The 26,737-nt window shown below is 39.5% G+C and overlaps 1 protein-coding gene across 2 annotated transcripts in view; it reads left to right on the top strand.

Annotated features, from left to right (window-relative positions):
- The first annotated feature begins 3,284 nt into the window (after window positions 1-3,284).
- The window catches only part of adamtsl7 (ADAMTS-like 7), a 42,770-nt gene continuing 19,317 nt past the window's right edge, over window positions 3,285-26,737 (top strand). Inside the window, exons 1-7 of one of the 2 annotated variants that reach the window (XM_060878326.1) lie at window positions 3,285-3,593; window positions 5,231-5,279; window positions 5,604-5,673; window positions 8,217-8,563; window positions 9,169-9,574; window positions 10,437-10,539; window positions 11,943-12,079. In XM_060878326.1, the coding sequence (XP_060734309.1) occupies window positions 5,257-5,279; window positions 5,604-5,673; window positions 8,217-8,563; window positions 9,169-9,574; window positions 10,437-10,539; window positions 11,943-12,079 (1,086 nt within the window). In that variant the 5' untranslated portion in view covers window positions 3,285-3,593; window positions 5,231-5,256. Of the gene's footprint in view, window positions 3,594-5,230; window positions 5,280-5,603; window positions 5,674-8,216; window positions 8,564-9,168; window positions 9,575-10,436; window positions 10,540-11,942; window positions 12,080-25,620; window positions 25,756-26,737 lie in introns of those variants that run through there. The other variant, XM_060878327.1, reaches the window with a different exon arrangement.

The following is a 26,737-nucleotide window of genomic DNA, read 5'->3' as shown; positions in this document are numbered from 1 at the left end:
CTAATCCTTTTGATAGCAGCATAGGAAAAACCCCAAGGCAAAGTAACACACATCAAAAATCTGTGTGTGTGTGTGTCTATGTGTATTAAAAGCTGATGTGGTTCACAGAGGGAAAAATCAGACAGTGACACAGTGATTTAAGAAGACTTAGGTTTCATTCTTTTTATTTCTAAGCCAGAGATTAAATTTGATCTGAAATTGAATGGAAACATGTAAGTTTTCTCTACTGAGATGTTTATTTAGTGTTTATGGATGGAGCCTTCAGTGTCAGCGCTTTGTAAAAGTCAGACGTAAAGATGTACCTGAAATGTTCAGGAGTTTCTGTGCAGTGTTTTAGAAACATAAGAAGATACTGTACAGAGAGAGAGAGAGAGAGAGAGAGAGAGAGAGAGAGAGAGAGAGAGAGACAGAGAGAGGGGGGAGAGAGAGATAGAGAGAGTGGGGGGGGGGGACAATATTTATGCATATTTTCTTTATATACATATGTATATGACAAGACAGGGAGTGAACCCTTTAGTAGACAGACGGACAAATAGACCGACAGAGAGGCAGGCAGGCAGGCAGGCAGGCAGGCAGACAGACAGACAGACAGACAGACAGACAGACAGATAGATAGATAGATAGATTTGTTTGTGTTTTTTTTTATGTTCTTATTGGTAAACAATTAGAAGTGAAATAAAACACTTCATGATGTTAGATGTTAAACTTTTCAGGATGCTAACAGTGACTTGTCTTAGCGTCAGATCACCTCACACTCACACTCAGACTCACACCGTCTTAACCAGTTTACTATTTTCTCACTTCATCAAGAACAGAAGTTTAACGTAATCCTTCAGTTCACTCCTGAAGGTGATTCTCAGAAGTGCAGTGGATCTCAGACTCCAGGCCATAACAGATCCTATCAAGCTTTCATGTTTGTTTACCGCCAACTGTTTATTCACATATAACACATCGGAGTAGCACAGTGTAATGATGCACAGCTCTGTAATCAAGCGACACCAGAAAGAACACAGCTGCTCTCGCTATGCAGTGGGGAGATGATTAAAATCCTTCCTTTCAGAGAACACAGTGCCCTGGATATTACTGTTTTTTTAGCAGTGTAATAAATTTATTATGTGAATCTTAGCGCAACAATTTACAGTAAATGAATCAGTGCAACAATCATGAATTGATTATTATTGATTTTGTGTGAAACAAAGTTTTAAACCATTGTGTAAATAGGATTAAATGCTGATAACTCTGTAACTCTGATGAATTTAAAAATCCTCCTTCTCTACATCATCAGCATTCAGGAATTAATGTTAGACCTTCCGCGGTGCTGCTCTCATATCGATCAGCGGTTACTAAATCAAATCTTATCATGTATGGAAGCCTGGAGTTTACACCCTTAGGGTTTTCCCTGCTCTAACTAACACACGCACACACACACACACTCACATACACACACACACATACACACACACACACACACACACACACATACACACACACACACACACACACACACACACACACTCACATACACACACACATACACACACACACACTCACATACACACACATACACACACACACATACACACACACACATACACACACACACATACACACACACATACACACACACATACACACATACACATACAGTTTCTTTTGGCAATGATTTTCCTTCACATGATAAAAGAAACTTTTTTTATCCACGTCAGTGGATTCTTGAATAGTCACAACATGCCTAGAACTTTTCTATTTGTATTTGGATCCTGTTGTTTCTCTGATATCCACTCAGAAAAAAGGGTTTTCTTTATCTTTAAATTTTGATAGTAAAAAAAGTCATGTGACACATTACAGTGGAGACAGAGTCTGTGCTGTAAGTGCTGTTTATTTACTCAGTTTAGTTACTAAGCTGTTAAAGTTGCTTATATTTATAATCACACCCTCCAGTGTCACCCAAATGAGGATGAGGTTCCCCTTTAAGTCTGGTTCCTCTCAAGGTTTCTTCCTTACCATCTAAGGGAGTTTTTCCTCGCCACTGCTGCCTGAGTCACCTCAGACTTGCTCATTGGGGATATATACATACATATTGTGAACTAAATCTATCTAACATTAATCTTGAATTTTGTATTCTATTAATCTTTATATTATTTTTTTATAATAACCTTTTGTTCTATGTTTATGTTCTGTAAAGCTGCTTTGAGACAATGCCAATTGTAAAAAGCGCTATACAAATAAACTTGAAACTTGAAAATTGAAGCTTAGTGTGATTAGTTGAAGCAGGTGTATTAGAGCAGGAAAACACACTGAACACACTGTCTCCCAGACCAGTGTTGGGAACCGGTGTGATAGTCTTGGGATACGGGTCACTTCAGGATTACAGTTACTGACTGAAGCTCATCTGTCACTGCACAATGTGTCAGTCGTCCATCAGGGAAAGGGCTGAGAAACTGCCATATATATATATATATATATATATATATATATATATATATATATATATATATATATATATATATATATATATGTATATATGTACTGTATACATAATACAGTATTTAAACTCAAACACACACACTCACACACTTTTTTTGTGTTTTCACACACAGTGAATTTTTTCTCACGTAATTCATGTTTTTTTTTTTTACTCCAGTTTTTTTTTCATATTATGTTAAAATGTCATTTTTCAATTGTGATCCATGTAATAATTTTTTTTTCACATTATTTATAGAATTATTTATTATTTATATCATTTTGCGCTTACGTCACATGTGTTTAAACTTTTCCCACATGATAATTGTTACTCATAGAAGCTCTTGGGGTTTTAAAATTTTTTTTAAAAAAGTTTGAATTTAGTTCAATTAATTGATCAATTGAAATAAATTGATTTCTATGTAATCAGTTTAATTATATAGTTCATGCTCAGTTCTATGTTCACATGCAGTTTTAGGACATATATTAGCCACCAAATCATGTATGTGAGGTTTTTTTTTAATATAAGCTCTCTCTCTCTCTCTCTCTCTCTCTCTCTCTCTCTCTCTCTCTCTCTCTCTCTCTCTCTCTCTCTCTCTCTCTCTCTCTCTCTCTCTCTCTCTCTCTCTCTCTCTCTCTCTCTCTCTCTCTCTCTCTCTCTCTCTCTGGTCCTCCTTAAACAGTGAAAACATTCACAGCCTGTGTTGGAGTGCTTTGCCAGGTGACTGATCCTCTCCATTAAGGACCCTGGGTCTCTCTCTCTCTCTCTCTCACACACACACACACACACTCTCTCGCTCTCTCTCTCTCTCTCTCTCTCTCTCTCTCTCTCTCTCTCTCTCTCTCTCTCTCTCTCTCTCTTTCAGGATTAATGAAAGGCGTCAATTCTGCGGAACGATAGGATTTGGGCTTATGCAAGTTTCTTCTTGTGGCTTTTGGTCTGTTGGAAATAGCAGAAGTTCAGGATAAAACTTTTCTCTCTGGTGGGGATTATGCTCTGTCACGATGTGGCAGGTCGGCGGGATCCGTGGCTATTATCTGTCCAAACTACAGTCCGTGAGCGCGCGCTTCATGGCGAGCTCCCGGTGCTAAATGAAAGCTCGGTAGTAAACTGGAACAACCAGAGACAGGTAACTCTTCACACTTCACACTCCTGTTCTTACCTGCTGTTTTCTCAAGTTTACAACCTCTAACCTACACCTGCAACCTAAAACTTTTAAATGTGCTTTATAATATTATTATTATTATTATTATTATTATTATTATTATTATTATTATTATTATTATTATTATTATTGGTTAATATTATTATTAACATTACACAATAAATTTTCCAGATGTTTTAGCTGTTCCGTTCTGATATGCAATAAATAACTGTGATTTTGGGGAATATTTTTTAATTAATTTACTTTATGGAGTTTAAAATGGATGCGATTCTAATTGGGTCGCCTATCAAATGTACGCACACACACACACACACACACACACACACACACACACACACACACACACACACAGAGGAAATTCCTCACAGGCTATAACGCAGTAATACTGTACCACCATTGGGAATGCTGTACGCATAAGTTATGTTCTTCTGATGAACAGCAAACAAATATTATTTTATATTTGAAATGAATTTTATATGAAATAATATTTGTTTGCTGTTCATCAGGAGCATGTAACTTATGCATATATTACAACATTCCCAATTTGATTTGGCTGCTAGGAAAATTGTTTACATTTCCCAGGGACTTATATGCTCTGTATAATGTAAAACAATGATATTGAACCAAGAAAAACCTAGAATCATTATTGTGGTTAGGGTTTCTGTAAGGAGAGATTTATTTAACATTCAAGTAAGAAGTCTCCAGTGTCAGTGTACCAGTTACACAGAAACAAGACACTTTTTTCAATAAATGAAGACAGAGATAGCGTAATCGCGTCTAACTTATTTCATGGTAGCTCCACAATAAACATAACTACTACTAAGTTAAAGTCTTTCTTTACTTAATCTTTGGTGAATTTCTGTGGTATAAGAAGACATAAACTCTCCTTAAAGCTTCCATGTAGAACCATAAAGCACTTTCTCTTGCTCAGTTGTTTCAAGTTGTATAAACCATTAAAAATAGAAACATCAACCATTCAAAGAACCTTGTTTTATGAAGATTAGATTTTCATGTTTTTATCCTGTTACCCGTCTCAAACTATACTGTTATATTGGATAAAATGTCGCTGGTATTTTTTGCTAATTTTCTCCAGTTTTAAAAATACACATTGCTTCTCAGCTCTTAATAGTCCTGTAAAGCTGCTTTGAGACAATGTCCACTGTTATAAAAATAAAATGTGAGATTCAGAGATTGTTCTCTGTCAATTACAGCAACGCTAACTAATCATGGGCACCGCTGTTCATGTATGTGGAAGAGGGTAGATAGCGCTTCCCTCCAAGTGTGTTGATCTCTTGGAAGAAGCGCATGTTAGCCTTCATCCTCCCCCAGTTTAAGACAAGGAAGATCTGGCAGTCAGTCAATACTAAATTATGGAGATAATGGTGCCAGTGTCCATTCAGTCTACTGGGTGACGTGAAATGCACTCAGTCTGAGGAAAAGAATAAAGCTCTTCAAACTTTGGTGCTGCATTTGAGTGAAAGTGTCCTGGTTCAGAGGTCAGAGCTCATGGTCATGTCGTTTGCCACACAGCGAGAGTTTTGAGGCCTTAAACAGACATTGCACTTGACCACCAATGCTGACGCACTGTTTTTACTTCCCAGGTAGAGCTGTCCATTTTCTGTCCAGCATGAACGGAGTGTCATGTCTAAGGTAAGAACCCAGACGCTGCTTTGCCAGCGAGTGTGTTTCACATTTTTAAAAAGGATACACATTAAAACCATGAGATGCTTTCTGAAGCTGCACTTGTTTGTTGGCTGTGGCTCAAGTTGCAAATGATTTTCTGACACAAGTCATAGCATCTTGAGTAACTAAACCCCAGAAGCTGACATGGATTATCAACACGAATGTGATGAATAGAACAGCTACTCTGCTTATGTTGTAAAGTGGGTCTGTAAATCCAGCATCCTGCTATTTATACACTGAAATGTTGTGCTCTGTGGAAGTTCAGTAAAGGTCATGGGCTTTTATTTGCAGTGTTGTCATGGTTATCGCCCTGCTTTGGATGAACCTCTCTGACGGCCAGCTCACATTGGACCACAAGAAGGTAACGCTGGCACCAGAGATGCACTTGAACTTTTCTTTGACAAAACATTTAAACTGATTTAGGATTTTCATTAGTAAATCTTAAGGAGCTGTTAAAATGGCCATTTCTGGTTAACAACTGAGAAACTGTTTATCACAATATAACAGTAAAGTTTGTTCTGTGTAAATTTGGACAATTGTTGTTATTTCTGGGGTTCAATGACGAACCATTAGGAAAACAATTTAGAGGAAAAAAAGTACAGTATTTGTTGTTAAAAATAATTAGCAATTTATATTGAATTCTAAAATCAATGAATGTTCTAATTCAATATATTATTGTTTCTGTAGTGCTGACCTACACAACGACTTGTATGGTAGATTCTCCACGTAAATGGATTCAAATTGTGTTGTCCACAATGTCAGGAGACTTTTATTTAACATTTATGGAAGGAGTCTCCAGTGTTAGTGCTTTCAGTGTAAAGGCAGAATAAAGTTGTCACTTTTAATGGAGTTTTGCGACACAGGAAACTCTTTAGGACCTTGTGCCTATTTCCAGGTTCGCAGTAATATGTAAATCTGTGCTTTTTACCTGAGTAACATCAAGACAACTTTAAAAAGAGAGGCTTTTGAGGGTGCGACTCTATAACGAGTAATAAATTGTGTCAAGACACGACGTTCCACACTATTGAACTTATCTGTTGATTGATCAACGGATATGAGCTTTAATTAAAAATAAAAAGGCCACCATTAGAAAATTGTGTAATGGGTTGTTAAAGTTTATGAAGACATCAAGGCATGGTTTGCTGGGTGTCTTTATTGGTGATCCTTTGGCAGGCCTGTAAATTTTAATATGGCTTTAATTTTAATTTTTCATTTAATTCAAATATTTGCCTCTTTGTAGCCTTGAGCCTTTGTAGCTACTCTACAGCTGGTTCGGTGTCGGAATGTTTGGGATTATTATCTGACTGTCAAGTGAAGTGACGTCCAGTGAGTTGTTTGGATCTGAAAAGTTAGAACGCATTAATTTCCTCATCAAATGAACCAGTTATTCATACAATATATATCATATAGGCCATGAGAAGCTCTGCTCTTCTTCCCATCTGTCCATATGACTTTGTCTTAGAATGTTTTTGAAAAAAATGTAATGTCGGCAACACTGATTATAACTAATCCGTTAAACTATAACCACACCCCTAATGGGTCGAAACGTTGCTTTTTATTAAATACGGGAGTTATAATCAGTGGTGCGGACATTACATTTTTTTTCACTTTAGTAGTTTCTTTTGTCCTGCACCTGCCAGGAGGAGGGATGTGCACACAATTAATTGTTTAACAGATTTAGAAAGTCTTTAACAAGGCAATTTTGATATTCACATTTCAGCCTGCTTGAACATGACAGGCAATTAACATCAGTGTTCCTGCTTAATAACAAAAGCCCTGATCCACAGCATGGTCCTGGGCTCTTGAGAACGTGTAATCAGCCTTTGTGAACCCCTTTTCAGAAACCTGATCCTGGTGCATGGCTAGAAAAGGAGATAAAAGATGTGTTATTCATAGATTGCTGATCTGAGACCAATTTGGCTAGCTGGGATTAGGGGAAATAATGGTATTGCTTATCTCAAAGCAAGCATTTAGGGATACTTTTTCTCACTTAGTGTGAAAAGAAGTGGAGAAAGTCAGGTCAGATGTCCGGAAGACAGCAGAGAGCATTGAGAGGTCAGTAGTTCTTAGAGGAACGAGAAACCACAGTGACCGACAGATTCAGTTTCAACAGGTGATGATGATGCTGAAGAAGAGGTCGGGAAAAGTTTTTGCCATGAACATTCCTCCATGACAGAGTGATTAGAATCTGAAATGAACTTTCACTCAGGATTTTAATGACTGACAGGTGATTCGTCCACTCGCTGAGTCCATCCTGGACTTTCCACTCATAGTAAAAGTCTGCATGGATCAGCTGTTTGACCCTTTGGTGACCTGGAAGATGACTGAGAGGTTGAGTTACAGGAACAGGAGGGAAGGGGTCTGGCGCATTTGATCTCTGAATAGCCGCCTGGCATTGACGGACAGCCGAGGATGCCGTGCCAGCAATTCCTACTGCCCAAGCTTTGTTCTCTGGTGGGCCACTGCTGCTTGCAGCTCTTCAGGCCTCTATAATATTAATGTACTCAGTTTGAGAGAGAAAAATATGTGAGGGGCCACCAGTTCTGAGACAGTGGGAAGTGACAGCAGTAAACTGATGAACTTAAAAGTAAAAAATAATAAAAGTAGAGCTTGAATAAGCCCATATATATATATAGAATACACATTTTTCAATATGTCCTGAGAACAAAATATTCTAAAAGAATGCAACAGAAATATAGTGCTATATTTTCCCCCAAATGTCACTGATTAATTGCAGTCTTTACTTAATTCTCTCTAAACACTATTAGCACTACTTAATAATATGTTTTAAAAGAAATAAAAAAATAATCTGGATTATTGTATATAATAGGGTTAAATGTATACAAATAAATTTAACGTTAATAAATTTAACGTTTCTGTATGTCATGCTTTATTTGGCTGCAGGTTGTTCCTAGACCCATGACCCTTGAGCCTCAGAATTTGGACAGTGACTCTTCTGGCTCATGGGGCTCTTGGGGTCCATGGGGTGAATGCTCTCGCTCTTGTGGTGGTGGCGTTCAGGAGCAAAGCAGGCCATGCTTACGCACATACAGCACTCCATCCACAGTGTATTCCTCCAGACAGGGTCCTCACACAGGGCAACAGGATCCAAGTATTGTCATATCAGCATTAAAACCTTCTGTCCCAGTGCATCATGGTACTAACAGGCCTCTTCCTGAAGCTCAGGGGTCACAACATACCAGTCACGTGGAGACAAGAAAGCAGCAGGGTGAAGCACGGCCTGGAAGACGGTACTACATTTTGTTTCAATCATTATTATTAAGTGTTTATTATTCAGTTAAGTTTTTATTGAAGAAATTAGTGTTTTAATCACATTTTAAGGTTTAACTTTTTTTTAAAAGACCTAAAGATGGAATCTGCACAAGTTTTGTTGTGTCCATGTTCAGTATTGGACGTCTTTGTCATGTCTCACTCCACCGTGGGGTTAATATGAAGCTCATATGATAGTAGACACTCAAGACTTTAAGAATTTGTAGTCAACAAATAACAAACAAACAAACAAACAAACATACAGATGTTTGGTTCTTCAAAGTATATGTAGATATCAAACCCATTTCTGCTCTGTAAGATGCCCGGAGTTCTTGTTCATCAGCATCTAAAAAGTAAACTTGTTATCTTCAAGCACTAAAATTCAGTGTAAGGTTATGAACAGAGGGAAAAACACACGTCTCACACTGAAAGACATTTTAGATCAGACTCCCAGCCAGAAAATCATTCATTTGTTCACACTGACGGTCTTTGAACTGGCTTCAGAACTGTATTTACTGTATGTAAATACCTATTTGGAATTTATGCTTGAATTGCTATGTACTTTGTTGCCCCTGTGGTTTCTCAGGCGAGGCAGCAGCACTCGGATCAGCCCGGGGATGTACGGTTATGGGAAGATGCCGTACGTTGTCTCCTCGCAGAGAGATTCTGGACAAACTGTGTACAGGGAGCGAAAATCTCGCTCCCCCTCCAACCACAGATACAACAGCTACAGACAGCAGCAGAAGAAGTACAGAAATACTCAGCAAAGTCCCTCTCAAAATACCCATCACAGTATAAGCCAGTCTGCATCCTGGGTTCCCCTGCACCAGCCCAGCTTGGGTGTCCAGTCCCCGAGGAAACATCAACCTCCTGGCACACTGATGTCAAGTTTTAGCCAAGCTTCAGCTCCTGTCAGACCTCATAACACACACCTACTGCCAGCTTCCTCCTGCTCTGGAGCTGCCAGTCAGTACAAGATGTGCAACATGAATGTAAGAATCTTGAATATTCAAGGCATGACGATTATGATACTGAGATTACAAATGAAAAATATTCTAGTGCAATGTATGATAAGCTTGCAGGCATTTGGGAATGTTCTGAATGGCAGCTGAGCAAAGAAACAACCAGTGTGGAAAATAATTTGGTTGATTTCCAATACACTTTTAAACCACAGTAATTAAAGCAATGCCAAGAATTACAGTGTTCAATGAATTAAATAATAGCAAAAAATTATCTGCTTGTAGTTACATCCTTATCGATGGCCGAGCAGAATCGAGCATTTAAGCAGCACTGTAGTGTAACACGTCTAACACCATCCAGGACATCCAAGGACGTTAATACCTGCTTAATGATTTTGTCCTTGAAATATTTAAGCTCTGGTATTGTGTGTAAAATTTCCAGTGCTTGTTGAGGCAGAGAAGATTTTGGTATGTGCGTATATGTGAACGAGGTGGGAGTTAACATCTCCTCAGAGCGATCATAAAAACCAGAATTATCCGGGGGGCGGGAATGTTACCGAGTCAGGGGTTTAGGCACACACTTCTCTCTGACAGCTTTAAGAGCGTAGGCCATGGATTATATGTGGAATTGCTAAATGCGTGAAATGAGTGTGACTTATTAGGTATTACAAAGTGCTTCTGGTCATGATGTGTGCTTGAGAGGTTCGCTGGGATTTATGGTATAAGTTGATGAATGTTTTGAAATTCAGGATAAGTTATTGTGCTAATATTTTATAGGGATAATATGTTTGACATGTATAAGAATGATCACAATGAAAAAAATCTGCAAAATCAGGACTTGTGTGTTTTTCACTCTTTATGTGTGTGTGTGTGTGTGTGTGTGTGTGTGTGTCAGTCTTGTCCTCCTGCCAGCAGGAATATCAGAGACATCCAGTGTTCCACCTATAACAATCACCCCTTCATGGGCCGTCTCTATGAATGGGAACCTTTCAACGAAGGTGAGATTTTCATGTCACTTTCTTTAAATTCATTGTCTTTCATATATTTTGCCATCTTTTTTCCCCTGAAATATGAACCGACATGTAATGTTACTGTTGCTGTTTGTGTGGCTTTAATGTATTTTATACCTTTGCTCCAGCTCTATATACTGTATTATGTATTAGCGTCACCAGGCAACAGGAATCACACACAGCTCTTAGAGACTCTCTGGACAGTAATACGAACACAGCACTTCAGATACATGTCAAAATGTCAGCTTAGTTAATGAATGAAAGGATTGTGAATAATGCAGTTGGAATGTAAGCAAATTGGTTTTAATAAATGTGACGTTAGATTTTAATCCTGCTGTTTTTGCCCACGTTAAAATGTTCTGTCATGTTGGTGCATATTTTAGATGTAGTAATTTCACCAGATTTCAGCCTTTTTCATGCAAGCAATTTTATTTTTTTTTTTTACACATTTTGCACGTCACTTGGTTTCATATCTATAACATTAAGAAGGTAAGATCATGACATAATGTTGATGTAATTCATACAGTTATGTAAAGAAATTCTGTAATATTCCACCACAGCATTTGCCAAAATAGAATTCTGACCAATCAGAATAAAGAATTCAACTGTGCTATGGTGGTGGCTTAGTGGTTAGCACGTTCGCCTCACACCACCAGGGTTGGGGGATTGATTCCCGCCACTGCCTTGTGTGTGTGGAGTTTGCATGTTCTCCCCGTTCCTCCGGGTACTCCGGTTTCCTCCCCCGGTCCAAAAACATGCATGGTAAGTTCATTGGCATCTCTGGAAAATTGTCCGTAGTGTGTGATTGCGTGAGTGAATGTGTGTGTGCCCTGCGATGGGTTGGCACTCCGTCCAGGGTGTATCCTGCCTTGATGCCCGATGACGCCTGAGATAGGAACAGGCTCCCCGTGACCCGAGGTAGTTCGGATAAGCGGTAGAAGATGAGTGAGTGAGTGGGAACTGTGCCATGGTGTAAAAGTCTGTAATGGATTTTAAATGATTCCACCCTTTATTGTGTCATTATCTTTACTCTGCACTAATCAGCTCTAATGTGTCATATTTGCTCTCTGGTTAGTGTGTGATTAACATGCTCTCTAACCGAGACGAATCTGGCAGGTATTAATATCCTCTTAGGGTCCTCAAATTACAGTACTGGTTGTGAAGAGTGACAGAGCTTGGTAAAGAAAGAGAGCCTCCCATAAACACCGAAGTGCATTGTGGGTATTTTGTACTCTAATAGGTACAATTTTGGACCCTAAGCTATCACATTGTCAATGCACAAGATATTCCCCTGTGTCCTGTGTGTTCTCAAACTGGGTAATGAGTATACACAGTAATGATTATGCCATTAGTGTTTAGTGTTTATTGTGTTTTTCTGTAATTTTTTCCAGTTCCTGGAGATCAGCTCTGTGAGCTCAATTGCCGTGCGATCGGATTCCGGTTCTATGTCCGCCAGTCGGAAAGAGTCATCGACGGGACTCCGTGTGGACAGAACGAGTCGGCCATCTGCGTGGCTGGGACATGTCAGGTAAGACAGAAGATAAGTGAACATGGGTGTCACTTAATGCTCACCAGATTGATGATTACTGTTGTGTCAGTTCCAGAAGCACATAAATCCTCATTGTGATGGGAATTCGGTCTCATTTCAGAGAGTCACATTATTTGACTCACCTTGCCAATAAGAGTCTTTCGGCTCCTAAACAATATCCTGTTGTTTACACCAGTGATTGCTCTCCTTTGCCTGTGTATGGTGACATACTGGTTCATTAACTGGTGCTCTACATTCTAAGTAACAAAATCATGTTATTTCCCATTGCATTTTATTACACACATTTTTAAAAATGACATAACCGTAAATCAGCAAAGAACAACAAATATAAGTAAAATCCATAAGAATTTAATATAATTTATATATAATATAATCTAAATTTAATTATAATCCACAATTATTGCAGTTACATATTTTATATTTTTATATCAGAGTATTTTTTTTTATATCAGAGTTTTTTTCACACAAAAGCAGTGACTGAAGATGAATGAATACAAGAATGAGCTGATTCTCAATGTTAATATATTGTCATGTCATTTAATGTCTCTGGCACTTTCATCCAGAGTCTCTACATTTGTTCATGATTAATAAACCAAATATATTATTAAGGGATTAAGTAAGAGAAGTGTATAATGTAGGTAGATGTACAAAAGTTGTGTTTAGTAAAGTGTCATGAGCACAGTGGCCAGCAGATGGCAGTAAAGCAGTAAATTATCCCCCTGTATGAGTTCTGAGGCTTTGCTCACAAACTGGATTAAATATTTCAAAAAAAGCTTGAGTTGTTTGTGGTCCAAGATTCACACACACACACGCACGCACACGCATGCACGCACGCACGCACGCACACACACACACACACACACACACACGCACGCACGCACACACACACACACACACACACACATTGGCTTCTGTCTTTGTCTAGTTTTTTGTTTGTTTGTATGTATGTTTGTTTGTTTGCTTTTAGCTTTTGCATTTATTTTCACTGATTTCTGTCCTAAATATTCACTTTCTAAGATGAAATTGCTGATAAAACTCAAACTGCTGGTTCAACAGTTTCTTCTTGTGATGCAAACAAAATGTAAACATGTTCTCTTATAAAAAAAAAGAGTTCAGTGTTTCAGAATGTGTTATACCTTTATGATTAAATGAATAAGAAAAAACTTTGAGTGGAGAAAACGTTATCAAGTGTCCTTATGGCTAAATGGGAAAAATCCTGATCAAGTCGCTTCTAGGGTGGCTGCTACATGTGAGAGAACTTTATCAAGTTCATACAGTTCATACAGTGCCCTATAGGCTTCTCTGCATGTGAGAATATTAGCTTTTGGTGCTTTTGTGTGTGAGAAAATGTATGAAAATGAATGACTGTGGTACTCAATAAGGTTTCAATGCCTTTAGATAACCAGTATATTTATTTGCCTTTGGGGCTTTGAGTTTGTGGGAAACTGGGAAACATTTTCTGTCTTTAGGTCTGTGTGTGGCTGTAGATCACCAGCAGGTTTCTTTGCCTTTAGAGCTGTGTGTGTGGCTGTAGATTACCAGTATGTTTATTTGCCTTTAGAGCTGTGTGTGTGGCTGTAGATTACCAGTATGTTTATTTGCCTTTAGGGCTGTGTGTGTGGCTGTGACACCGGTAATTTTTTTTGCTTTTAGGGCTGTGTGTATGGCTGTAGAACACCAGAAGGTTTCTTTGCCTTTAGGTCTATGTGTGTGGCTCTACATCATCAGTAAGTTTGTTTTTTTTAATCCCTGAGTTTCATTGATTTGGGGTATTAATGCTCTTGGATTTGTTTTCTTGATCTTTGTTCCAGTGGCCAGTTTTAAATCTTTTAGAGCTGGGTGAAATGCATATATTTCTCAGAGTAAAGATGTAATGCCCTTCAGGTTAGAACAGATATCTGGCTCATGTCCCGCAGCATTGGCTTTAGTCTTGCTGTTGCATGCCGGAATGTCAGCGGGGGCTGCTCAGATTTGTCTTTGCTGCCTGGGAATGCACGCCCTTGGAGATTGTTAGAGGTCAGTGTCGTAAATTACGCCACCACACAGACCAACGCATGAGGCCAGCGTTGCTGCGGCAAACCTGATTGGCAAAATGACCCTGAATGAATGATGTCATGTGCTGTGTTGGAGTACTGCTGGTGTTTTATGTGTCATGTGTTATTTATGGGCATTGAGCTGGTTTTTGTGGTTGTGTAACAAAGCCTCGATCCTGACATGGAGCATTTATTCTGACCTAAAGTAGCATCAATCAGAGCACACACAACTTTTCCTGCATTATGTAGTAGGGATGTAACTGAAAATGCCCTCAATATGCCCTCAATCTCCTGTGACCTCCAAATCCTGGAGTTACACTATTCCGATCTCCAGAGCTTTCAGAGATCTAACAATGTCTCTTGTGATGTTGAGAGTGTACTGTTGAAAAAACTTTGACGTGTGTTTTAGTCACATCCCAGCACTTCTGTAGTGAGCTAAAAGCTTCTCTGATTTAAAAAAAATCCATAAATAAGTAAAAGTAAAATTACTTCTAACAGTGCAGTGGTAATATACCAGTAGGCGTTCCTAGGCTTTACGTTTTCTTTACTGATGGTACACTGTACCATTCTGTGGTCAGAGATGCCTACTGGAACAATAAAACACTCAAACTGGAACAATAAAACACCTAAACTGGAACAAAAACAGCAGCTGATGTTTAAAACCATAAAACCGATCCATTCTTGTCAGGGAGAGTGTGGCATGGCATTGGAATGAGAATGTCACGGGCCCATGTGTCTCTGTTTTTTATTGAAAGTTCTCCTTTTATTGCTCATGGGCCTCCATCATTTCCAAGAGGCTTACGGGAAGCCACATGAGGGAATTATCTGTTGTAGAGATAAAATCTCCACCTAAAATTAAAATATCAGCAGTGTTGCAGCTAGCAATCGCATTGTTTAGTTTATCACACACAGATACAAACAAAAACCTCATTCTCATTAAAAGCTTTCACCTTTAAAAGCCTAACATTTTAAATCTCTTCTACTGAATAAGAACAAATAAAATTGTGACTAAACAGTTATGATGTAAATTTTATTCATTAACATAAAAAACTCCACACATTCTACTGGTCACCATCAGAGTGTTTCAGATTAAAGATTTCCACATCGATAAAAGCTCCTTTTCTTCTAAAACGTTTGACGTCATGCACAAACTGTTTGCGGTCAGGGAAAAACTATTCAATTGCAACATACCATTTGGTGGTTGTTAAAAAATCTTAAATGTCTTCAGCACTGTAAATGACATTTATCTGTTACTCTGGAGAGTCTGACATTCAATCATTACTGTCTGATTAATTTCCTCCACCTTTATGTCTTTTTTGCTTGTTTCTCTCTTTGTCCCTTTGTCTAGTTTCCCTTTTAGTTGGAACTTTAAAAAAGAGCTCATTCACCATCTCCATGTCTCCCCATCTGCCCACTGGCTTGTGATGTTGAAGCTCTAGTTGTCCAGGTGATGTTGAAGCTCTAGTGGTCTTCTGGGCTGTAGGCTAGGCTTTGGGCTCACTCTCCTTCAGTTCTGATACATCAGCAGCTCCGGGGCCCTCAACAGCCGGCCGAACTGTAATCGCAGGGGGAACGACCCCAGAAACACCTGGGTCACGTCAAGGCAGGCCCGAAAAATATGCCCTGTTTTACCACACATATATTCTATAATCAAGTCCATCAACACAGAACATAAAAAAAGCATTTAGCTCTTCACAGAGCAGAACAGCATTTAGTTCTTCCATTACTTCTTTAAAAACATAAAACCCATTCTCTTAGAAGACACCATGTGACCAGTGGAGACTCATAACCAAGCGGGATTTTCTTAATGATCGAGGCCATTCGCCCGAACCGAGAAAGGAGGGACATTCGACAGGATTTGAAGATTTTTTTATCAGGGAACCGAGGAGAGAAACTATTTTATGCTCATTATTACTTGCGATGCCTTTTTCAGTCAGTTATTCCTCATTTGTCATGAACATTGCTCAAAGAAATCACAATTGCACTCTTCATTCGGGAGGCAGAGACAATATTCTCGTGCCCCACCACATCATTGACCCCTGAACAGTAACCCTAAACAGAGTGAATGGAAGTAAAGGAATGAGAGAGACAGGAGAGACAGTGAGAGACAGGAGAAAGAGAGAGAGAGAGAGAGAGAGAGAGAGAGAGAGAGCACTTGTGGTTGTTTTTATACTACAGCCCCGTTGCTCCCTCTCGGTCTCCAACATCACAAGAGTGTCAGAATAAATCTGCAAATAAAATTGACCTCAAATATTGTATGTGGTCACATACATGATGAAACTGCATGTAGAGCTTGTTTTTGGAGGGATGTAGACAGTCAAATCAGAGAGCGGGCACAGCCAACTGTCCCACAAGACTGGCTTCCTCATCTATCTCAGGCAGAGAAAACTACAAGAGCTTTTGGAACTGGCCTTCAGGCTGCAGATCAAACATGAATCTCTTCAATCTCTTCTTGGCTCCAGACAAGCTGGAGTTCTCTAACATCCTGTAAAGATGAAGAAAGCAAAACCCTGTACTTGTTGACTCTCCAGCACGGCTTAGCTCTGCAACTCTGTTTTCCGTGTGAGAATTTCTCCACAAGAACTGTCCAAGAACATGACTAATGCTGCCTTTTGGCACTCTCCACATTCGCTTTTTTCTTGCTGCGATTTGTAGCTTGTCGCGTAATAGTAGCAGTCACTCCTGCAGCATAGAAGGAAGGATTTCTGTTTCAGCGTTTTCTGGCCCCGAAGAGAATCTGTAAATGTTTCTCCCACTGTAGTAAGCCGAGTGATTAAAAGTGAGACAGCTCACTGCATGCACACCGGCTTTAGCAAAGAACACTTTATCACTCGGTTGGCAGCTTTTAGAGGACCAATCCAGTTTTTCCCCTCAACCTAGCCTTTGTCTGTAGCATGTGTGTGAGTAAAGGATGTAACCAACATGAAAGAAGGCCATACATCACTCACTACAGAGTTTTATCCAACACTCTGACTCTGACTCCAGATTGTAAAAAGTGACACAATCCAACTTTATGCTATGAAGGATAGGCGTCGATGAACCGAGCACTGAGAAAATATCATCAAGAGAAATTTCAGCGTGTTCCTAAAATAAAAGTAACCTGATAAAACTTCTTTAAACATATCCAAACAGATCCAAATGGCGTACTATACACTCTGCACACTTGCACTCTGCGCTAAGTACTCTAGCGTCTAGTGAATAATGAATTTTAGATCGGTCGTATCGTCTCTAACGGAACACTAACGCTTTTCTTGCTAACCGGAAAAAAAGAAACATTAAACCAGAAAATCATCTTAAGCACCTGTGTAAATCTGGTCTAAATTGTTCTCTGTGTAAATATTGATGCACATTTTGAACTTCACAGACTGAATGCAGCCCTTAATGAATGAATAAAGTGCCAATATTTGAAGAAGCGAACTCGCTCTTTCTTCTCTCTCTGCAGTTTGTTTTGGTCTTCATCTCAATGGCCTGAATTCCACATGGCTCAAGGAGCAGAACAGTAGACAAATCCCGCGGCTTTGTGGAAGTTTTGTCGGATTATAAGGAATCTTCTTTATAAAGAACTGTATGTGAGTGTGTGAAGCAACTGTTGTGTACGAACAAGATCGAGGCTTTTTGTGAAAAAATTTTGGTTTAAATAATTCATTATTTGTCAGCTAACTTCAGTCGACTACGCGTTACGATTGTTTTCCAACAGCAGAACATCCTGAAATAATTTATACCACTAATGAGAGAATTTTTTTTTATTATTATGACATTATTTATCCTTTTATAGTTGCATTTAATGATGTGGAATGACCACGAAACAAGCTTCTGTTTTCACTTACAGTACTTTACAGCAGCTGTAATCTTTTCTTCACCAGCTTCTCTTTCTTTCACTCTTTCGCTTGAAGTAGAAGAAATCAAAAATGACCGTACTTACTTCCTTAAAGTTTTTCTCTGAACCCCTTCTGACAGAAAAGGTTTTCATCCTATACCAACACTTTTGTTTATTATTAGATTTATATCATGGACAGTCTCCATCATTATCATCATCATCATCATCATCATCATCACAAGTCCCTGATCGATTTGTTGCTATAGAAACGATAACATGTCAGAACAAGTTCATTAATATAGCTGTCCGAGCTGCTGTTATAGAAAATGTGAGAATGCTGTGGTGTACACAGTGTAACCCAATTCTGTCACTCGCCTTCCCTGTGCACCGGAATACCGGCGTTGTTTTTGGAGCTGTTCCTTTAGTCAGGTTTGACAATTAGGGAGTGAAGAGTTTAGTTTACAGCTTCATTCCAGCAGTGTTCCCAGGAGCCTGAGAGTTACTGTACGCCATTCACAGGCAGCTCCTTTCTTCTGTTTTGATTGACAGCTTTGTCCGACGTGTGCTCTCATCATCTGATATCTACAGTACGTGCTCTAGTTCATTTCAGTATCGAATCAATTTGAGAATAGGATTTGGAGACTTGCAATGTGACTTTAAACCCTCCCACCCAATCCGTCTGCATCGTGACCATGGATAAACTTTCTGCTGCTATCGGAATGGCTTCCTCTGAAACGTTTCATATGCAAGGAGCAGAAAAAGCACCTTTTGATAAGGAAGAGAGTGTATGGATGTGCAGCTGAGAAGGTTGCAAGTGGGTGTCAGGGTGTATGAGAAATCCAGTTTTGTGAAAAAAGCCCCCAAAAAAAACATGTGGATCTTGAGTTGTCCCCAGTGCTCTCCCAGTAAGCCCATCTGGTTTATGCATTGTGTCCCGGGTGTCTGTGGTGCTCTTGTTAAACTGAGAGACAGGGGATCTGAAATCCAGCCACTTTGGAGCTATCACATCTGAACATACTATCTCTCATCTCTCTGTTTCACACAAGCACACATTGGCAGCCATGTTGCTCCTCAGAGCTCTGAACCAGGGAAGGATGGAGGGAACGTAGGTCATCTGTGATGGAGAGAAAGGCCCTCAGGCATCATAAATTATCTCAGCACTAAAATCTGTATGCTGCTCTGGCTTCACTGTGGCTGATGAACGTCTTATGCTCCTGCTGATACCTCTCCTTTCGCACTGTGGTGCAACAGTATACTTATTTCTTCAGTGGATAATCTCACCTGGATGCTGCTGTGATCATAAAGAAGATCCGCAACTTTGAAAGTTTCTTCCTCATGTCCTCTCAGGACATTTTTCTCATCACTCTCGCCTCAGTCATTACGGATCTAACAACACATCCAAATTTCCGTACATAAAGTGTGAGCCGTAGTAACTACTGTGGCCAGAATAATCTATATAATTACGAAGTTCACTTGCAAAGTCTGAGGACTTTTCTCCAAGCTGAAAATTGCACCCAAGAGTTTGGAGGATGTTGTTTTGAAATGTACTTTTGGCTTTCACATTTCACACGCTCGCAAACCAGATGGGTCACTTTACATCGTGCCAGAAATTATTTCACACTTCTGGAAACAAAAACAATCAGAACTTGACGATGATGAGATGTTGCCAAATTTTAAATCCTTGTTATATGGTGAGGTAAAAATGAACAGAAGATTGGGGTTCAAGCCCTAGCACTGCCAAGCTGCCACTGTTGGGCCTTTATCGTGACCTGTATCATGTCTGACTCTGGGATATGTGAAGAAAGGATTTCACTGTGCTGTAATGTATATGTGACAAAATAAAGTCTTCTATTCTACAGATGTCCACAAATATTTTAACCTGCCATTTACTTGTAAGCAGAGAGAGAGAGAGAGAGAGAGAGAGAGAGAGAGAGAGACGATAGAAAGATAGAGCCATGCAAATAAATAAAAGCCTTTGTAATAGACTCCCAAATGAACAAGCCTATAAGTGACAGTGATGCCATGAGACAGCTTGAGGAAGGGCTCGAGAGGAACCAGACTTAAAGCAAATTGTGTGGCACACAATACAGTGTATGTAGTATTGTTATTTGTATGATCTCTTGATATCGTATCAACTCTTTTCCGAATGATTCCTCTGACTGTAATCATGCATGAATAATTTATTCATTCATTCATCTTCTACCGCTTATCCGAACTACCTCGGGTAACGGGGAGCCTGTGCCTATCTCAGGCGTCATCGGGCATCAAGGCAGGATACACCCTGGACGGAGTGCCAACCCATCGCAGGGCACACACACACACACTCTCATTCACTCACGCAATCACACACTACAGACAATTTTCCAGAGATGCCAATGAACTTACCATGCATGTCTTTGGACCGGGGGAGGAAACCGGAGTACCCGGAGGAAACCCCCGAGGCACGGGGAGAACATGCAAACTCCAGGCACCTAAGGCGGAGGCAGGAATCGAACCTCCAACCCTGGAGGTGTGAGGCGAACGTGCTAACCACTAAGCCACCGTGCCCCCCTGCATGAATAATGCGAATCGTAATAAGAGTTAAAGAACGATTACGTTACGATCCACGTTGCGCTATCTCTGTAGGACCTTGAAGTCAATGACCTCTGCATGAAATTTAATTCAAATGTTTATGTGTGTTTTTTGGACACTTGCACTGCCTCCCATCTCTGTTCAACATGTTGATTAAGTTACTCAAAAATAAAAATGTAAAGAAACTTCGTGCACTTCCTGCACAGTCTGGTTTCCTCATTGTGTAGAGCTACTAGTTTGGCCTTGCTGGGCTTTAATACATCTCCCAGATGCAACACGATTGTTTTTCTTCCTCCTTCTCTATGACTCCATCACCAGCCTCTTAGCATATGTGCTCATGCAGTGTGACACTGTGAATATAATCCACACACACACAAAACTGTATTTTGGGTTGAGGAGAAATACCTCACTCTACGTGAATCTACAGCATAGCCTGAGTACTGGGAACTTAATAAAATAATGCAACAAAATAATGTAAAATTATTTATATTTACAAATATGGTTCATAATATAAATTATCAAATCTAACACTGGGGGGCACGGTGGCTTAGTGGTTAGCACGTTTGCCTCACACCTCCAGGGTTGGGGGTTCGATTCCCGCCTCTGCCTTGTGTGCGTGGAGTTTGCATGTTCTCCCCGTGCCTCGGGGGTTTCCTCCGGGTACTCCGGTTTCCTCCCCCGGGCCAAAGACATGCATGGTAGGTTGATTGACATCTCTGGAAAATTGTCCATAGTGAGTGAATGAGAGTGTGTGTGTGTGTGTGTGTGTGCCCTGCGATGGGTTGGCACTCCATCCAGGGTGTATCCTGCCTTGATGCCCAATGAGGCCCCGTGACCCGAGGTAGTTCGGATAAGCGGTAGAAAATGAATGAATGAATGAAATCTAACACTACCTTATAGCTTTTAGTGAGTCAGCTATTTAAACAGTGACCTGGTTGTATTTAACACAATAAAAGTAATAACATTTGATGACCCAGAAGGACATCCCAAATATAATACAGGCTTAGGACCCCTAGTTTGACTAAAATGCAGCGGTGAACAACACAGTGAGATCAATTCACTGCTCCAGCTCAAGCTCGACTGATTGCTCTGACTGTTCAAACAGGAAAAATACTGCACATGAACAAAAGCGGCAGATTCCATGGCATTTGGTGTAAATTTAGTGTAAATGTTCATGCTGTCATAACAATGACTCAAAGAGCAGAACTCATTCGTGTCAAAATAATTTGCATTTGTGCTGCTTTCACATGCAGTGTGAAGACATTCTGCCTGTCAGTTCCTCATTAAGCAGGAGACTTCAGTGGGGAGCCTTCGTTAAAGAGATGATGAAGGAAGACAACTTTAATAACTATCTTACACTTTATGGAGATGAATGTGCTGATGATAAACTACAAATGGAGAAACTGGAGAGAGAGAGAGAGAGAGAGAGAGAGAGAGAGAGAGATTTCTCTTTCTATTACAGTGCTTTTATTGCTCCTGGGATTTGTATGTTGTGTGTGTGTGTGTGTGCGTGTGCACCATAACTGGGATGGAAAGCTGTCACCGCCCCAGTAATGGATCTCCATGAGTGTGTGTTATGTGCACAGAATGGCTGTTAAACAGAGGGCCGTGTTTTTGATGGTGATGAGACACCTGTTTCCTTGGGGTGAGAGGGCGTGCCAATTACTGCCTGCTGCTGAGAATAACACACACACACACACACACACACACACACACACACACACATGCTCAGAGCTAGCTAGAGGCAACAGCTCTTCCTCCAGTATCCAGAACCTGCTGGTGAAAATATCAGGCTAATAAAAATAAGGTTAACTTTTCACTTATTTGCGTAGCTGAATTCTGAAATCTGATTGGTCAGAAGATGTGGATTAATTTTATATATAATTTTATACTCATCTAAGCCTATGAACAAACTTTCTTTCAGCTTGAGAAAGTCATAATTCACCGCTTTTTTGGACCACTGTTCTTTCTTATTCTCATTAAATCCACAGCATTAAATAACATACATGGACTACTAACATGAATAGTATGATACACACATGAAGTAGCTCCTGGGGCTTTTAGGAGTTTTAGTCATAAAGTAAGCAGTGACTGAAAAGGTGCACATGAAAGACGTTACACTCTCAATAATTCACTTTTCAAAATAGCTCTGGGAGAAATGATGGTCTAATGAGTACAAAGCACAAAATACACAAAGGAACAAATGACCTTAGGTTTGGTTTTACTGTCGATTCTGTGGTTTGAATGAGAGAACTGACCGACTCACTATGTATGTGTGTGTATATGTGTGTGTATGTGTGTATACAGTATGTGTGTGTATAATTGAGTGTGTGTGAATGTGTGTGTGTATAATTGAGCATTTGTGTGTATATATGTGTGTGTGTAATTGTGTGTGTGTGTTTGTGTGTGTGTGTGAAATTGAGCGTGCGTGTGTGTTTGTAATTGAGTGTGTGTGTGCCTGTCTGTAAAATTGAGTGTGTGTGTGTGTAAAATTGAGTGTGTGTGTTTGTAATTGAGTGTGTGTGTGTGTGTAAAATTGAGTGTGTGTGTGTGTGTGTGGTGTTAATTTCTGTTGTGTTCAGTATAAAAAATTCCCCAGCTCATACTGAGTGTTCCATCAGAGACGATGTTCACCCTGATGACTTTAACATGGCCGTATACTTTATTGTCTGATAAACCACCACACAGACATATATAGTGTACACATTCATCTTTAATGTGGAAATAATCCCGAGCTCCAGTTCTGATAAAACGCATCACTGAGTGGATGACACCCAGACAGGCTGCTCCTGCTCCCTCACTTACTCTTTGTCAGATGGAGTGGCTTTATATTTACATTGATTCCTTCACCAGATGGTTTCATCCAAAGCGACTTACTGGGAAGGCAGAAATTTAATCCAAGCGTCAATCTGAGTTCAGGGTCCTGCTCAAGGCAGGATGTGTGGCAGCACATTAATTCCTGAGCTCGATTACAATATGTTTTATTTTTATTCATTCATCAATTTCATTTCATTATTCCTTCATCTTAAAGAAAAACATTACCAAAGCTTAAATTTGCTAAATGGATGCAAAATCAAGTCACTGAGCAGATTTTTCAGAATTATTACGTGGACCACAGATTTGGGCCGAGACGTCACAACAGTCATTTGCCCAAATCCCTTTTTCATTCACGTGTGTTGTACATGAGTACCGCTATCATAAAAAGTTATTAAATTACTTATGTGTCTTCTCTGGTGGGAGTCTAATAGAAGAATCCTGTGCTTGTCATGATGGCTTGGACAATTTCCTTCTGGAACACCAGGGGGCGTTCCGGCAGGGTGTATTTATGTCTAGCGATATGTGCTTTTGTTTACGTTTTGTGTCCTCACGTGTGTTTCTAACACCCGACCCTTATCCTGTGTCCGCCTCTGTAAATCTACTCCTTATATTTCACTAATTACCTCCCCTATTTATACCTGGCATCTCAGGTGTGTCCTCGTCATTGGTCTACCGGTTTTGTCTCCTGTTTTTGGTGACTGGTTTTATGTTTTCAGTTTTGTGTTGGTAATTTTGTGTTTCAGTCATCTAGTTGTTTCCCAGTCTTCCATGTGTGTGTAGTTTTGTTATGCTTATTATGTTTGTTCCCATTGATTCACCTGTTCCTGTAGAGGCAATTTCACTAATTCAAATAGTTTGCAGCAAAAAAAAAAAAAAAAAAAACAGGACAGGTTTTGAAAAAAGACGCAGCAAAATCAAGCATTTTTGCACAATAATCCAAAAAAAAACTCCACATAATCCTAATGGGACTGACTAAAGTTTTGCAACTTGAAATCCTTTTTATTGCAAAATACATTTCACAGACTGCCTTAGTATAGATTTATTTTATTTTAAGAGTTTAATCCACCCTGGTAAAGGTGGTCAGCATGATGGTATTTCCATCACTGTAACAAAATGCTGAACATTTACTGCCCCTCTGGTGCTGATATCTGGACCCCACTTTAAGAAACACTACAAGTACAAATATATCAAATTATGCACTACATTCACATTCCATGGGGAAAAAAGCTCATCCCAGTGTCTGTATTTTTGTACCTCTTACCATATGCAGTGCCCTTTCTGTGAACAGCTTATTTATAAAACATCTGAACATTTTATTATTAGCGATCAGTTTATTATTAGTTTTAGTTTTAATGCATTAATGAGAGCCTAATGGTCTTCCATTAAAAAGCTTGAAAGCATGATCATTATGTCACAGTGCACATTCTTACTGTTGATAGGAAAAAACGCTTACATTTTTCCTCACACTAATTGCAGCTGACATTTTGAGAGGCCACATGCTGTCTGTAACTCTTTTTAGTCTTTTATTCCCCTTCATTGTTTGTCACCTCTTCCTTTTAAAGTGTTTTGTGTTCAACACATTGAATAGTAATTGTCTTAATTTATAAAGTGCAAAGCAGCTGAAAGTTTCCCGAGCGATGCGTATGGAGTGGAACAACATTTCTCCAGCTCTCTTCAACCCTCTGTGAGCTTTTATAACCGTGTTCATCCTGTTCCTCTGTCCATCCATCCCTTTTTTCACTGAAGGAGACACATCCTAACTGTCTAACTGTCCTGTGTATCTTTAAATCAAGATCTCATTCCTTTCTTATTTTCTTTCACAAATATATTTCGGTCTCTCTTGTTTCCTCTTGATATAATATTCTCTCTCTCTCTCTCTCCTCTGACCCCCTCCACCCCTGCTCCTCCAGTAGCAGCACCTCCTCTCTCAGTTTCTCTCTCTCTCTCTCTCTCTCTCTCTCTCTCTCTCTCTCTCTCTCTCCCTCCCTCCCTTTCTCTCTCTCTCTCTCTCTCTTTCTCTCTCTCACTCACTCACTCACTGACTCTCTCTTGCTCTCCCTCTCCCTGTCTCCCTCTGTCTCTCTCTTTCTCCTGATCCCCTTCACCCCCCCTGCTCCTCCAGCAGCAGCACCTCCTCTTTCAGTTTTAGCAGCTCCTACTTTTACCGTTCTGTGCACAACTGTATTTGATGTGTTGCAGCATTTTATGTTACTCACAGACACACAAGGTCTTGGATCTCATGTCAGTGTGTAAACAGGCGATGTTCAGCACTCGGAGAAAGTGCAGCGGATGAGGACGCAGGAAGGTTGCAGATTTCTGTGGATATCTGTTTTACTGAAAGAGTCACTATGCTCTCGGCTTTAGCTCTCCTGCTGCTGCTCTGCCTTCACACACATGTACTGCCCTGGCCGGCTCAGGTACGTTCATTAACAGCGCTGATCACAAATACAGGACGCATCACGCAGATGTTTCGTATATTGAGTAATTTCTGTCTTATGTATAAAAGTGTCTGAAAAATATATTTTTTTTTTTTGCATTTTGGTAGCTTCACATCTGATGTTGGAAGAAGAACTTGAATATGAATATATATACTATAGATTAAATATTTAACCTTGGAAGTATATATTTCCATAATTCATTTTATAATATTATTCAATAATTATATATATCAAATAATAAAGGTTAATATGGAATAATATCGGATCAATTTAATGTATAATCTATGGATCAAAATGTTTTACAGCTCCTGTATTTTATCACCTTGCTGCATTATAAGATTCTAAAAATAGAATATTTTTATAAAGATTACTTTTTATCCTTTGCTTTTGCGTAGAATTGAAAACTTCAGTGGCATGACATCCGGGTCTCTCTTCAGCCACAGCCTATGTGATAGATAGATGGATGGATGGATGGATGGATGAATGGATGGATGGATGGATGGATGGATGGATAGATAGATAGATAGATAGATAGATAGATAGATAGATAGATAGATAGATAGATAGATAGATAGATAGAGATAAATGAGTAGCTTGTGTCAGTTGGGAAGTGTTGGAGATTCTTTCTTCACCCTCTTTTTCTAGGAGACGGCAACACTATGAGCTGTTTGAAGACAACAACCTACTAATCAATACACAATAATCAGACTGTATCTGACTGTAGAAAGGACATTATTCATAATAACACTCTCGTGTTTATAACAGTTTATAATCACACCCTCCAGTGTCACCCAAATGAGGATAACGTTCACTTTTGAGTCTGGTTCCTCTCAAGGTTTCTTCCTCTTCCATCTAAAGGAGTTTTTCCTCACCACAGTCACCTCAGTCACCTCAGGCTTGTTCATTAAAGATAAATACAAACACATTTAAATATAAGTCCAATGTTAATCTTGAACTTTTG

This window comes from Tachysurus vachellii, chromosome 9 (assembly GCF_030014155.1).
Source record: "Tachysurus vachellii isolate PV-2020 chromosome 9, HZAU_Pvac_v1, whole genome shotgun sequence".
Taxonomy (NCBI): domain Eukaryota; kingdom Metazoa; phylum Chordata; class Actinopteri; order Siluriformes; family Bagridae; genus Tachysurus; species Tachysurus vachellii.
Note: the sequence above shows the minus strand (reverse complement) of the source record. Positions and strands in the feature narration are given on the sequence as shown.